Source organism: Megascapheus bottae, chromosome 17 (genome assembly GCF_031878675.1).
Source record: "Megascapheus bottae isolate mThoBot1 chromosome 17, mThoBot2.hap1, whole genome shotgun sequence".
Lineage (NCBI taxonomy): Eukaryota > Metazoa > Chordata > Mammalia > Rodentia > Geomyidae > Megascapheus > Megascapheus bottae.
In genome coordinates this window covers 33,328,036-33,343,092 of record NC_143525.1, presented here as the reverse complement: position 1 = coordinate 33,343,092, position 15,057 = coordinate 33,328,036, and the positions used below count along the sequence as shown (strand labels likewise).

General features: G+C 48.6%; 1 protein-coding gene across 1 annotated transcript; it reads right to left on the bottom strand.

The window, feature by feature from the left end:
* Positions 1 to 5,875: 5,875 nt before the first annotated feature.
* Positions 5,876 to 14,898, bottom strand: Psmb3 (proteasome 20S subunit beta 3). Its single transcript, XM_090350739.1, has 6 exons — positions 14,778 to 14,898; positions 14,369 to 14,553; positions 10,669 to 10,776; positions 8,721 to 8,898; positions 6,796 to 6,890; positions 5,876 to 5,992 (listed from the first exon to the last, which is right to left on the bottom strand). Exons 1-6 carry the CDS (start codon positions 14,778 to 14,780, stop codon positions 5,944 to 5,946), a joined length of 618 nt encoding a protein of 205 aa, XP_090206865.1. The 5' UTR covers positions 14,781 to 14,898; the 3' UTR covers positions 5,876 to 5,943.
* Between the last annotated feature and the right edge of the window lie 159 nt (positions 14,899 to 15,057).

The following is a 15,057-nucleotide window of genomic DNA, read 5'->3' as shown; positions in this document are numbered from 1 at the left end:
GGTGGGGACCAGGACAATATCCACTCCTATCCCCTCAGGATGTCACTTCCTGAGTGGCATCTAGTTACAACTTCTCATCCCTTCTCTCTCTTGGAAAGTCTGTTGCTGAGAAACTCTCCAAGCTGGCTGAAATAAGGGAGCTCCGAAAACTACTGGCCAATCACTGATGGTCTTGGGCCATATCCCTATCCCTTAACCACTGAGTCTCTGTGTCCTCATGCCCTGTGGCTTGGGGGTTACAGGACAGGCAGGAAGCCAGCAGTTCCAGAAGCAGGACTCAGCCTCCTTATCTAGCTCAGGGGTTACTGGTCTGTGGCTGTTCTTCAGTTTCCACTACAGGCAGCTCTTCTTCCCTCTTCTTACTCCACTTGTCTCCCTGCCCTGTGCTTTCAGCCTGACCAGGTTCCCTGGTAGTGCTCAGCAGGGTGGGAGACTCGCCCCACTTCAGTCTCCCATGGGGTGGTGGACCAAAGACCCAGGACTCTGAGTAGCCCATCCTACTCCCCAGTGCATCCATTTGTCCCTTTAGACTGAAAGTGAGAAAGTTAGTGCTCTTCCTCCAGCATTTGCGCTGAGTGTTGGGGCCAGAAGGGAGTGTGTGCTTAATTAATCCTCAGCACTCTGGCCTTTAAGACCACGGCTCCCCTCAAGTCTAGAGACCTTACCTTCTTATGGCAGACGTAGTGGGGGCAGGTCTTCAAAGGGAAATGCTTTTGGATGGCTACCCCAAATCTGCCATCCATCTGTGTGTGTATGGGAGGGGACAGTGACATGGCCCTAGCCCTCCTCTCCAATGTGCCACTTAGGAAGTGTCCCCAAGGGGAAAGGAGACTCAGCTGTTCCCTCAACAACTTATGTGGACAGGAAATTAGGCTGGAAACTTCTAGAAAAGCCCTTGACTTGCTCACGGCTATTTTTGCAAGGAGGTAGGAGCCGGCACCTTCAGTGGGAAGCCAGTCTTCCCAGCACGCAGCGGCAGACCAGAGCATGATATACACAATAATGGGAATCAAGTTTGGAGTCCCCTTTTGGGGGAAGCAGAATAAACTACCACCCCACCACATGTGTGACTTCTCAACTCCCACTGCAGGTTCCATTTTTTAAAATAGGAATTTTCAACCCCCTGTGCTTGTCTATGTCTGCTCTAAACAGTTCAAGACCCTGTTACTGTTTTAAAATGCATGCATGTTAAGATGAATCTCCAACCTGAGGAAAAAATAAAATTCAAAAAGCTTTGGTATATCTGGTTATGTGTAAGTCCTTTGGAAATGCCCCCCTCCCTTTTTTTCAGAATCAGAAGGATTTTTATTATTTTTGTCAGTCAGGGGGCTTGAACTCAGGGCCTAAGCACTGTCCCTGAGCTCTTTTATTCTGGCTAGTGTTCTCCTACTTTGAGCCACAGTACCACTTCCGGTTTTCGGATGATTAATTGGAGATGAGTCTTAACAGCCTGGGGGCTGAGAGTTTGGCTTAGTGGTAGAGTGCTTGCCTACCATGCATGAAGATGCAGGTTCTGTTCCCCAGTGCCACGTACATAGAAAAAGCCGGAAGTGGTGCTGTGGCTCAAGTGGTAAAGCTCTAGCCTTGAGAAAGCCCAAGGACAGTGCTCAGGCTCTGAGCCCCAGGACTGGAAATAAAATAAATAATACATCAGTAGAAGTCTTCACAGCTTGCTGCCCAGGCTGTCTTTGAACTGCAGTCCTCAGATCTTAGCCTCCTGAGTAGCTAGGATCACAGTTCTGAGCCACCAGTGCCCAGCTAATAAAAAGATTTTGATTCCAGTTGTTTTGGTTTAGAATTTTTTTAATCTTTTTTTGATTTTCTCTTGTATTTTTTTTTTTTATTCTAGAGGCCAGTTAGGTAGACTCAGTGTAAAGCTTGAGTGTGGAGAAGGAATTTACAGGCACATTTAAAAAGCAATGTTGGAAACAAAGCACAGATGGGCTGCTGCCAGCTGCCAGCACCGCACCTGCTTTTCTCCTGCTGCGGAGAATGGACAGGCTTGGTGGCTGACTTTGAACATGGAACGTTTGTGTAATAAAATCAAGTAGTTCTCAAAGTGTGGTCCTGGACTAGAAGTACAGTATGTAGCAACTCAGATTCAGAAATACACTTTACGTCTCAACTCCAGATCTTCTGGGTGAAAATTTAATTTTTCGGGGGGGGGGCAGTCCTGGGGCTTCAACTCAGCCTGGGCCCTGTCCTTCAGCTTTCTCAAATGGAAGCACTCTACCACTTGAGCCACAGAACCACTTCCAGCCTTTTCTTTTTTTTTTTTTGCCAGTCCCGGGCTTGAGCTCAGGGCCTGAGCACTGTCCTTGGATTTTCTCAAGGCTAGAGCTCTACCACTTGAGCCTCAGCACCACTTCCAGCTTTTTGCTATGTATGTGGTACTGAGGAATCGAACCCCGGTCTTCGTGCATGCCAGGCAAGCACTTTAACCACTAGGCCAAACTCCCAGCCCACTTCCAGCCTTTTCATGCATGCTAGGCAAGCACTCTACCACTAGGCCACATCCCTAGTCCTTAAAATCTTCATAAGCTCTCCCGATGAGTGATTCTAGAATGCTAACGTTTAATAGTGGTACACACACCCCACTTGTGTATTAGCACATCTACTGCAGGTTGTGAGCTAGGCTCAGGGAATTTCAGAAAAGGTTAATGGAATCATCCAGGTGGTGGTGGCTCATACCTGTAATCTAGTTACTCAAATGGCAACGATCTGGAAGTTCTAAGGTTCAAAGCCAGTCCAAACAGAAAAGATAAAATTCTTATTTCCAAAAAACCAGCCAAATGCCAGAGGAGATGGAGTACAAGTGGTAAAGCACCAGGCAATAAGTGAAAAAAAATGAATGAATGAAGAGTGCAAGCCCCCTAGTATTGGCACCAGGAAGAAAAAAAAAAAGTTAGGTGCCAAGGGCCGGGAGTTTGGCCTAGTGGTAGAGTGCCTGCCTAGGTTCAATTCCTCGGTACCACATATACATAGAAAAACCCAGAAATGGTGCTGTGGCTCAAGTGGTAGAGCTCTAGCCTTGAGAAAGTCCAAGGACAGTGCTCAGGCCCTGAGTTCAAGCCCAGGACTGGCAAAAAAAAAAAATTAGGTGTCAATGGCTCATACCTGTGATCTAAGCTACTCAAGGGGCTGAGATCTGAAGAGCACAGTTCAAGGCAGCCAAGTCTATGAGATTCTTATCTCCAGGTAAGCAGCAAAAAGCCAGAAGTGAGCTGTGGCCAAAGTAGTAAAGTGTCAGCCTTGAGCAAAACAAACCAAAGTGCATGGCCTGAGTTCCAGCACCAGAACTGGCATGCACACATGCATACACACACAATGAAGTCAACATTTTGAAACATGGAATCAAGGGGCTAGGAATGTGGTTTAGCGACGGAGTGCTTACCTAGCATGCCTGAAGTCCTGGGCTTGCTTCCTCAGCACCATATAAACAGAAAAGGCCAGAAGGGGTACTGTGGCTCAAGAGGTAGAGTGCTGAGTGCTAACCTTGGGCAAAAAGATTCTCAGGGACAGTGCCCAGGGTCTGAACTCAAGCCTAAGTACTGGCAAAAATGAATAAATAAAATAAAGGAGGAATTTCCAGGACAGTTTTAACAATTTGAGATCTAGATTTTAGAATATGGAATACAGGCTTATATATTCATTTTATTTATTTGGGGGAGTGTTGACAGAGGGCTCGTGCTTGTTAGATAGGTACTTATTCTACCACTAGGCCATACCTGCAGACCTTATTTGCATCTTTTTTTTTTTTTTCCTTTGCCAATCCCTGGGCTTGAAATCAGGGCCTAAGTTTTGTCGCTGAGCTTCTTTTTGCTCAAGTCTACCACTCTCTCTCTTTGACCTGCAGTTTTACTTCTGGCCTTTTCTGAGTAGTTTATTGGAGAAAAAAATGTTCCCAAATTTTCCTGCTTGGGCTGGCTTCAAACCACAATCTCAGAGCATAGCCTCCCGAGTAACTAAGAGTACAGGTGTGAGCCATCGGCACCCAGCTTATTATTTATCACCAGTCCTGGGCTTGAACTCAGGGCCTGGGCACTGTCCTGGGGCTTTCTCAAGGCTAGGGCTCTACCACTTGAGCCAAACCACCACTTCCAGCTTTTTCTTTTTTTTTTTTTTTTTTGCCAGTCCTGGGCTTGGGCTCAGGGCCTGAGCACTGTCCTTGGATTTTCTCAAGGCTAGGGCTCTACCACTTGAGCCACAGCACCACTTCTGGCTTTTTGCTACGTATGTGGCACCGAGGAATCGAACCCGGGTCTTTGTGCATGCTAGGCAAGCACTCTACCACTAGGCCAAACTCCTGGCCACTTCCAGCTTTTTGTATGTATGTGGTACTGAGAAATTGCTAGACAAGCACTCTACCACTAGGCCAAACTCCCAGCCCTAATTTGCCCTACCCCTTAAGCCACAGGGCCAATTCCCTTTTTCTGGTGGTTAATTGGAGATAAGAGTATCACTGACTTTAGTGCCCTGGTTGGCCTTGAACCTTAATCCTCATACCTCAGCTCCCTGAGCAGCTAGGATTACAGGTATGAGCTGGCTATTTTCTTTTTTTTTGGCCAGTCCTGGGCTTGGGACCCGGATATGAGCACTGTTCTTGGGTTTTCTCAAGACTAGAGCTCTACCACTTGAGCCACAGCACCATTTCTGGCTTTTTCCTATGTATGTGGTACTGAGAAATCGAACTCCAGTTTTTGTGTATATTAGGCAAACACTCTACCACTAGGCCAAACTCCTGGCCCGAGCTGGCTATTTTCTTTCTTTCTTTCTTTTTGTGGGTCATGGGGCTTGAACTCTGGGCCTGGGCACTGTCCTCAAGCTCTCCAGCTCAAGGCTACCACCCTACCCCTTGAGCCACAGCCCCACTTCCTATTTTCTAGTGATTAATTGGAATTAAGAGCCTCAAGTTCTTTAGTGCCCGGCTGGCTTGGAACCTAGATCCTCAGATCTCAGCCTCCTGAGTAGCTACGGTGTGAGCTACCTTGCCCAGCTTATTTGCCTATTTTTATAGGGCCTTGTTTTTGTCCTGTCCCCTGCCTGGAAGTCAGGGGACTGTCAGGTGTACAGCTCAGCTTCTTCCACTGAGATGGAGTCACTAAAGCCTTTGCAGAGGCTAGGAAGACCCAGGTCTTTGTGCATGCTAGGCAAGTACTCTACCACTAGGCCAAACTCCCGGCCCCCTTCTTGTTTTTTTTTTGAAGATAAGGATCCCATGTGTAGCGAGGCTGGCTTCACACATATCCCCCTGCTTCTACAGCCCTTGGGTAGAATGACAGGCTCCACCACTTAATACAGTGCCCGTGCCTCTTAGCCCTTCACTAAGAAAGGTTCCTCTTTGTACTGGCTGATTGTGATGATTAGATTGTTGAAAGCACAAAGCACTTTGTTCAGGGTCCGGCACAGAGCAGGCATCCGACAGAAACTGGGAGAGAGATGACCCCATGGGTGTGCCTGTGGAGCGGAGCCCAAGTCAAAAAGCAAACCTGAGGCTCAGCACGCATGAGACCCTGGGTTTCCTTCCAAAACAATAAAACCCAAAAAATAACCACTGGTTATTTTTTATGCCTGCCATACTAGCTATTCAGGAAGCTGAAATCTGAGGATCACAGTTCAAAGCCAACTCAGGCAGGATAGTCCATGAGATCACCTCCAATAGACCACCCCAAAATTGAAAGTGATGCTTTGGTCAAGTGGTAAAAGTGCTAGCTTTCAGCAAAAGATCTCAGGGATAGAGCCCAGGCCCTGAGTTCAAGCCCCAGGACCAACAAAAAAGAAAAGAAAACCAGAGAGCTGAGATAAAATCTGAGCAGCCCTTTGTGGCAGCTTCCATGAGGACAGAAAGCTGTGGGAGAGAATCAAAAACAAAGAATGAAAGAAAGGTAATTTTATTTAAAAAAAAAAAAAAGTCAACAAACAAATGTGGGTTCTGGGGTGGGGTTAATCCATTCGGGCCTTCAGTGTCCTGGTGGTGATCTTGTCCTTCTCACTGCACAGAGAAAGAAAAGATGGGGGTCCATTTACATTTCCACCTCTCCAAACGCCAGGAAAAAGCCACCAGAGGTGAGAAGAGAAGTGAGGGCTGCCACCACAGCTTGCTCTCCCCGGGACAGCTCTGCTCCATTCACCAAGTCCACAAGGAAGGGGAGGACAGGGATGGACAACTGGACAGGACAGACTTTCATAGGGGGACCCAGCTAGGGTAGCCTTCTCCAGAAAATGCTGGAGGGCTGGACCTTCCGTCCCTGCCCTCCTGCCCCGCAGGCCTAGAGAACAAGGGGCTTGGCAAGGAAGTATGGGTTCACCCAAATGACACAGAAGCGGGGGATGGTATCGTCCAGCTTTCTGTGGTAAGCAGACAGGCTATGCTATGAAGGAAAATGTCAACAGGCTTACTCTGTAGTGTAGCTAAGCCGTGGGGGATGTTCTCTATCCATTCAGGTTTTGGGGGATAGCCCCGAACAAACAGGAGGGGCAGAGAGTGGCACCTCGGGAGCTGGCTAGGGGCTGGAACATGGCTACTAAAGCCCAGCATGTAACAGCGCTGGGTGAGAGAGTTAGCGGGGAGCACTCTGTCTGTAGTGAGGAGCTCCCTGGGACTTTGGGGACACTGTCAGGGAAGGATGGAAATGTCCACGGTGAGCAAGGGAAGGAGACTCAAGAGTCTGTGGAGCCACCAGGTGCCACCTGTTGGGAAGCTTGCTCTTGCTGGCTTGTCAGCCACATGACCAGGGCTGGAAGGACGGGAGAGGCAGTATCTGTGGAGTAGCTAGTCTGCCAACTCATACTCACATGATGTGGACAATGACTCCCATGCCAGACACTGCGTCCCGGTCCACAGCGTTCAGCATGGCTTGGGAAATCGTTTCAAACAGGTGTTCTGGGTCCTGCCAACAGAGAGGACCCTTTCAGCTTCAAGACTTGTTCAAAGCTGCTTAAGGCTCTTTTCTGCTCCCCAGCTCCAGGCCCTGTGTACTAGGGCTTAAACTTGGGGTCTGGGTGCTGTCCCTCAGCTTTTTCACTCAAGACTGGTGCTCTACTGCTTGAGTCACAGCATCACTTCCAGCTTTTGGTGGTTAACTGGAGATCTGGAGATAAGAGTGTCACAGATTTTTCTGCCCAGGATTTGAACCACAATCCTCAAATCTGTCTCCTCAGTAGCTAGGATTACAGGCATGAGCCACTGGCTCCTAGCTTTTCAAATCCTGAATCTTCCCCATTAACCTTGGATAAGTGATAACTCTTCTCACTGAGCCTTCCTCTTCTGTAAAATGAGATTTTTTGCCTTTTCCTTTTTTTTTTTTTTGGCCGTTTCTGGGGCTTGGCCTTCTGGGTTCAAGGCTAGTATTCTATACTTTCAGCCACAGCTCCACTTCCAGTTTTCAGATAGTTCATTGGAGATAAGCACCTCAGACTTTCAAAGCCTGCACTGGCTTTGAACCATGATCCTCAGATCTCAGCTTCCTGAGTAGCTAGGATTACCGGCTTGAGCCACTAGTGCATGGTGAGAATTTCTATTTGGCTCCAACATGCTTTTCAGCTGCTCCACAGACTCTGCTGGATGTCCACCACATAGCACCTGAAAACTCAACCTGCCCAACCTTGAGCTTGCCTCCAAGCCACACCTCCCCATTCTTCTTTCTGTTCATGATTCACTTCTACTTTAAGGCTAAGTCCTCTGGGCTCTGGCTTCCTTCCTGGCCCCAGATTCTCTTTGCTTAGGACTTTAGTGCCTCCTGCATGGTGACAACTTGCTATATGCAGCTGCTGACCTCAGTTCTTGGGGTTCTTTTAATGAAGGAAAGTTTGGAAACTCCTTGACATGTGTTCAAGGCCCTCTGAAGTCCCATCTCACCCTTGCCTCCCTGCACCCTGCCCACTTTAGCAATTCCCAGCTTGCTTTGGAGCATCTGAGTCCAGCCTGCACCTCAGGCCTCAGTTCCTCTTCCCAGCACACTCCATTTTAACCAGAACTTAACACGAGTGTGGCCTTATGACCTTGATGTCCCATTGTACATGGCTTGTCCCAAGCAGAGGTGGCAAAGGAAAGCAGCGCTCCCTGTAAGAGACACTACCCCAGTCTCTTCATGTGCCTCAATACTGTCTGAGGTAGCTCTGCAAATGCCCTCTTTCACAAGTAATGGAGGCAGAGTTGGGTGGTGATTTACCCACAAACAAAAACCTGAGTGGAGCCAGGCACTCGTGGCTCACACCTGTAAACCTAGCTACTCAGGAGACTGGGATCTGACGTTCACAGTTCAAGGCCAGCCCATTCAGGAAAGGAAACTCTGTGAGATTTATCTCCAACTAACCGCCAGAAAACTGGAAGTGGAGCTGTGCACTAGCCTTGAGCAAAAGGGCTCAGGATAGCACCCAGGCCTCAAATGTAAGCCTCACAACTGGCAAAACAATACTAAACAACCTAAGTGGCAGGTGGATTGAGGCTTACAGCCCACACCCTCCATCTCCAGGCCACTCTGTCTCACTGCCTCTAATGCTGCTCTGTTAGATGTTTGTTCAATGTCACTGGAGAGCCAGTGAAAAGCTAAAATCAAGATCTGATGAGGATCTCCATAGAGAAGGCCCTCTGGGGCCAGCTAGCCCTGGCAGATGAAACTTCACCATTCCCCCCGCCCCACTACCTGCCATAAACACATTTGTTTCGGATGGCCAAGGATGGCCGTGGAGGCCAGGACTGCTCTGTGATGCCCACTCACCATGTTGGGTTCCCACAGGGACTCACACATCCCGTACATCTGTTCAGAGCAGGTACCACTGACTACGAAGTCATCGGTCACCATGGGACATCCGATGAGGTCCAGAGAGCAAATGAAAGGCTTGAAGGTCTTCGGGTCCAGCCCAGCAATGACAGGTTCTGTGTAGTAGGGGCCAAACCTATGAGCCAGGGGCAGAGAGAGAAAGCAGAGCTTGAGATGATCACGTTCACGCCCAGGCCTGTAAAGACAAGGGAGGCGAGCTTGCTCAACCCTTTCCCCTCCCCTAGCATCTGGCAATGTCCTGACACTCGTTCATCCTTTCTCCTCTGACACTTACCTTCATATGCCTCTTACTCCTTCCTGACCTTCCATTTTTTGGGAATTCTGCCTCCTAATCCAAACTCCTACCACCATTGGATTCTCTTATTTGTACATTTCTATCTGTTCTTCTTTAGAAAAAGGATCTGAGAGGGCCGAGAGTTTGGCCTAGTGGTAGAGTGCTTGCCAAGCATGCACGAAGACCCGGGTTCGATTCCTCGGTACCACATACATAGCAAAAAGCCGGAAGTGGTGCTGAGGCTCAAGTGGTAGAGCTCTAGCCTTGAGAAAGTCCAAGGACAGTGCTCAGGCCCTGAGCTCAAGCCCAGGACTGGCAAAAAAAAAAAAAAAAGAAAGAAAGAAAAAGAAAAAGGATCTGAGGCTGGCTAGAGATGCAGCTCAGCGGTAGGGACTTTCCTAGCATGTGTAAGACCCTGGATTTGACCTTCAGCATTAGTGGAGGAAAAAAAAGAAAGAAAGAAAGAAAAAGAAATGTAACTATAGGAAGATTAAGAATTCCAGGCCAGCCAGAGTGTGGTGGCTCATGCCTGTAATCCTAGCTACTCAGGAGGCTGAGATCTGAGACTTAACGTTCAAAGCCAGCCCAGGCACAAAAGGACCTGAGAGACTCTTATTTTCAATTAACTTGTAGAAAATGGGAAGTGGGGTTGTGGCTCAAGGGTAAGGTGGTAGCCTTGAGCTGAAGAGCTCAGGGATAATGCCCAGGCCCAGGGGTAAAGCAGTAGCCTTGAGCTCAGAGCTCAAAGATAGCACCCAGGCCGAGTTCAAGCCCCATGACCCTCCCCCCGCCACACACACATATACATACAAAAAGAATTCCAGGCCAATCTGGGCTACTGTCTATTAAAAAAAAAAAAAAGGTGAGGACTTTGGCCCAGTGGTAGAATGCTTGCCTAGAATACATGAAGACCTGGGTTCAATTCCTCGGTACCACATACATAGAAAAAAGCTAGATGTGGTGCTGTGGCTCAAGTGGTAGAGCCTGAACCTTGAGAACGCCCAAGGACAGTGCTCAGGTCCTGAGCCCAAGCCCAATACCCGCAAACAAATAAAAAAAAAACCATAAAACAGAAGTGGTGCTGTGGCTCCAGTGGTAAAGCGCCAGCCTTGAGGAAAGCCCAAGGACAGTGATCAGGCCCTGAGTTCAAGCCCAGGACTGGCAACAGCAGCAGTAGCAGCAGTAGCAGCAGAAGAAGCAGAAGCAGCAGCAGCAGCAGCCACAGCCACTGCTGCACAGTAGCTCAAGCCTGTAGTCCTAGCTACTCAAGAGGCTGAGCTCTAAGGATCACAGTTCAAAGCCAGCCCAGGAACTAAAATTAATGAAACTATTATCTCGAATTAACCACCAGAAAACCATAAGTGGCACTATGCCTCAAGGGGTAGGGCAGTAGCCTTGAGCTGAAGGACAACGCCGCGCAGGCCCAGACTTCATGCCCTAGGACTGGAAAAAAAAAAAAAAATAGAAAAGAAAAAGCAAACAAAAACAAACAAACAAAACCAGAGCCACAAAATACTAAGAAGCGAAGACAAGGAGCCCCCTGCTGGTAGATCTCCATGCTACAGGCCTGCTCTGACATGCTAGGCTCCAGAACTCCCAGAATCCACGTACCGCTTCTCATACAAAAGATTGGCCACCATGCTCATGAGGGTGTAAGGCTTGATCTGCCGACCTTCCTTTAACTCATACAGGTTCAGCCGGAACTTGAGGCGCTGGGCACTGCGATTAGAAGAGAAAAGCAGTTAAGTCGATGCCCAGTGTCAGCTGTGTTTACCCATGTGGGTCAGGAGGAACACAGGAAACATCCAGTCTCTAACAACCAAGAGCTAGTTGCACACAGCTGGAAGGTGCCTTCTCCTGGGGCCACCTCAGAGCTCCAGGTTAGGCCCTGGCATAGAGAAGGCCAGTGCCGTACCTGCTGGGGCCAGAGCAGTGACTGCCAGGATGACTTTAGCTTCACCTTCTACATGAGGACACTGAAACCTAGTGAACTCAGTGACAAGATGCCCTTCACAGGAAGGACAGGAAGGCTGATGGGGCCTCTGGGCTGACAGGAAGTCCACGCAGCTGTCTCTCACTCCAGCAGCACAGGAGAAAGGGCAGGCCGGGTTGATCCCAAGAAGTTCTATGCTCTTGGCCCTTAACCAGCCTTAAAGGAAATGACTGTAATAAGCTCCCTCCCCTTGGAGCCCTCGACCTTTTACAAAGTACAGGAGCTACTGCTCCTTAAGCCATCAGCTTCCTGAAGCCCACAGGATCCCTCTTCAAATCCCATCCTGATTCTTTCCAACTTTTTCTCTGCGTTCTCCTCCTACTACTTGGCTAAAGATAAGCTTCAACTCTCCAACTACACAGTTCAGTTTTAAAACCCTTCTCACACGTCATCTCTACACAATCTGCATTTCCCTCAGAGGTAACTTCAAACCCTACCTGCAAGGACTGGGAATGTAGCTTAGTGATAAGAGTGCTTGCCTAGGCCGGGAGTTTGGCCTAGTGGTTAAAGTGCTTGCCTAGCATGCATGAAGACCGGGGTTCGATTCCTCGGTACCACATACATAGAAAAAAAAGCTGGAAGTGGTGCTGAGGCTCAAGTGGTAGAGTTCTAGCCTTGAGAAAGTCCAAGGACAGTGCTCAGGCCCTGAGCTCAAGCCCAGGACTGGCAAAAAAAAAAAAAAAAAAAAAGAGTGCTTGCCTAACATGCATGAAAGCCATGGGTTCAATCCCCCAGTACCACCTACACAGAAAAAGCCAGAAGTGGCACTGTGGCTCAAGTGGTAGAATGCTAGCTAGTCTTAAGCAAAAGAAGTTCAGGGACAATGCTCAGGCCCTGAGTTCAAACCCCAGGAATGGCAACACACACACACACACACAGGCCATCTGCAAGAGCAAAAATAAAAACCAAACAAAACCCCACCCCATCTGCTTGCAAGATGCTTCTAATTGGTACACACTGTCCCCTCTAAATTGGCATCCAAATCAAAGTCATCCTTTTTCCCTCTAAAGTAAACCTCCCAAGTCCTGTATTTCAGTGCACATGCCCAGGAATTACCTGGGAAACATCACTGGACTGCTTATAAGCCAGGTACTTGCCTAAATGTTAGTACTGTTATCTTTTTTTTTTGTCAGTCTTGGGCTTGAACTCAGGGTCTGGGCACTATCCTTGAATACTTTTTGCTCAAGGCTAGCGCTCTGCCACTTGAGCCACAGTGCCACTTCTGGCTTTTTCTGTGTATGTGGTACCTAGGAATCGAATCCAGGGCTTCATGCACGCTAGGCAACCACTCTACCACTAGGCCAAGCTCCTGCCTTAGTACCATTATCTTTTAGTATTACTAGTAGATTGGTTCCAGGACCACCAAAGGATATAAAAATCCAAAGCTAGGGGCCAGGAGTTTGGCCTAGAGGTAGAGTGCTTGCCTAGCATGCACAAAAGCCGAGGTTTGATACCTCAGTACCACATGCATAGAAAAAAGCTGGAAGTTGTGCTGTGGCTCAAGTGGTAGAGCTCTAGCCTTGAGAAAGTTCAAGAACGGTGCTCAGGCCCTGAGTTCAAGCCCAGGACTGGCAAAAAAAAAAAAATCCAAAGCTATATTTATATGTTGTATTTACATAAGATATATACATATTCCTCTTCTGAGACTTAACCATCTCTAAATTACTTATAATATCTAAAGCAATGTAAATGGCAGGTAAACTGTTGTTCTATACTGTTTAGGAAGTAATGGCAAGAAAATTTTCTATATTGACACAATTTGTCTCTAATTTTTTTCTCTCTTGTTGTTAGGGATTGAATCCTAACCCTATAGTGAAAAGATTAGACGGTACCTAAGGAAGAAGGACATGCCTTCTCTGTAGCCCCCTTAAAACTGATCAATTCCATACCTGCCAAGTATATTTTCATCACTGAGCTACAAAGCTCACCTAAATATTCCATGCAAGGTTGATTCAATCTGAGGATGCATGAAGCCCTGGGTTTGATTCCTCAGTACCACATAAACAGAAAAAGTCAGGAGTGGTACGGTAACTCCGGTGGTAGAGTGCTAGCCTTGAGTAAAAGAAGCTCAGGGACAATGTCCAGGCCCTGAGTTCAAGCCCCACGACTGGCAATAAAAAAAAAAAAAAGTTAACAAGTAAAGTTGGGTGTGATATGGTGGTGCACAACTGTACTTTCAGTTTCATGGGACTGAGACATAGGTACAGTATTTTGAACCAAGGCTTGCAGGGGGAAAAAAAAAAACCAGCAGACCGACCAGGGTCCTCATCTTAGCTACTCAGGAGGCCAAGATCTGAAGATGCAAGTTAGAAGCCAACGTAAGCAGACAAATCCAAGGACTCCTATCTCCGGTTAGCAAGCAAAAACCCAGAAGTGGAAGCACAGCTCCAGTTGTAGAGGTCCAGCCTTGAGCTAAGCAAGAACACAAGGCTCTAAGTTTAAGGTCCAACATTGGCAAACACACACACACACACACACACACACACACACACACACACACACACAAAAGGAGGAGGGGGGGAGGAAAGGAAGGAAGAGAAAGAAAAAAAGAGGAAAAAAGAACATACATGAACAACAACTGGAAAAAGAGAAAGAGGGATGGGCAGTGTGCTCAAGTGGTAAAGTATGCTAGCATGTGCCAGGCTGAGTTTAGTCCTTAGTAACCAAGTGTGGGGGGAGGGGGATGGAAAGGGTATCAGCGACTGGTGTAGGAACTGTAGCTCACCCTGGCTTCAAAACCCATTCCTACTCCCCCCCCCCCAAAAAAAAAGACATGGGTCATGACCTCAGTGAAACTTCAAATCCCACTAAGTACTACAATATCCAAGTAGCCACTAAGCTCAATCAGCGAATGATCAGAAACCACATCCTTAGCCTTACTGCTACCAATCACTCCAGCAAAACGTTAGCTGTCAACTAGGTAAACAATCTGATAGTTAACGTGTACCTCACATCACCACGGACTATGAATGTTTTGTCTTCCAATTGAACCTTAGGTTCTTTACAGACCTGAGCACAGCCTTTGGTTTAGGGGAGAGATGAGTGCTGGGATCCTGGAAGTCATGAACTTTCTTCAGCCGTGAAATGAGAGAGCAGTCTGGCTGTACTAGGAAGAGGCTTAAATGAATCTATGAGCAAGGATGCTTTCCACAGAGCCCACCACAGAGGTGGTGCGTCTCTGGCTCACTCTGATGCCGGGCAGTCTCAGGACTCATTGGTGATACGTGGTAGATGGCTGATATCCAAGCCACTTAAGACACCTGGCAAAGGCTGGTCCAAGAAAGGCCCTGGATGTGAGCAGGGACCCCAGACACTTACACTGTCTGAACGTCGGTGGCGAGCCCGGCCAGGCCGATGTACAGCCGGTCACCCATGGGAAAGATCTTCTGGAAGTCCGTAGTCACCATCTGGGCCTGGATCCCGAAGCGCCTGTCTGCTGCGATGGCCACACAGTTCTTCCCCTTCATGGCCATGACGGCCCCCCCGTTATAGGACATAATAGACTGGGGTAGGAAGGCGGAGGGACTTAGCGCGAGGAGCCGAACGCAGCCCCATCCCCGCCTCGCCCAGACCCCCCGCACCGGGCCCTCCCCTTCGGAGGCCCGACGCGCAGCCCGGAGCTCCTTTCCACGACCACCAACCCTTTCCGCCTCCAATTCGGGCCTCGCCCCATCCCCGTTCCCCGATCCACACTCGGTATTCCCCACCTCGGCCCCCCTAATCTCACCATGATTGCGGTATGATAGCAGTCGGGTTCGCCGCCGCAATTACAGTAAACCGGTGCTGGCTCTCCCGGCACTTAACGCTCCTGCTGCAGACAACGCTCCTATTGGCAGACAGGCTGAGCCTTCCTGGCCACGTCAGCTTTCTATTGGTTCCACTTCCCATCAATCACCAATCCGGGTAGTTTGGTTGAGAACGCCAGCACGGAGGCGGGGAAAGCGGAAAGTGAACCGTCACCGTGAGTGCGGAAGAGCGTCGCGTCGCGTGGCCTGCCGGGATCGCGG

Excerpts from the sequence above, each read along its gene's own strand:
- Psmb3 (XM_090350739.1), bottom strand. Across the intron at positions 10,777-14,368 it reads GCCACCGACGTTCAGACAGT|TGCCCAGCGCCTCAAGTTCC; the intron begins GTAAGTGTCTGG and ends TTCTAATCGCAG. Across the intron at positions 6,891-8,720 it reads CCCTGTGGGAACCCAACATG|GACCCAGAACACCTGTTTGA; the intron begins GTGAGTGGGCAT and ends CTCTGTTGGCAG.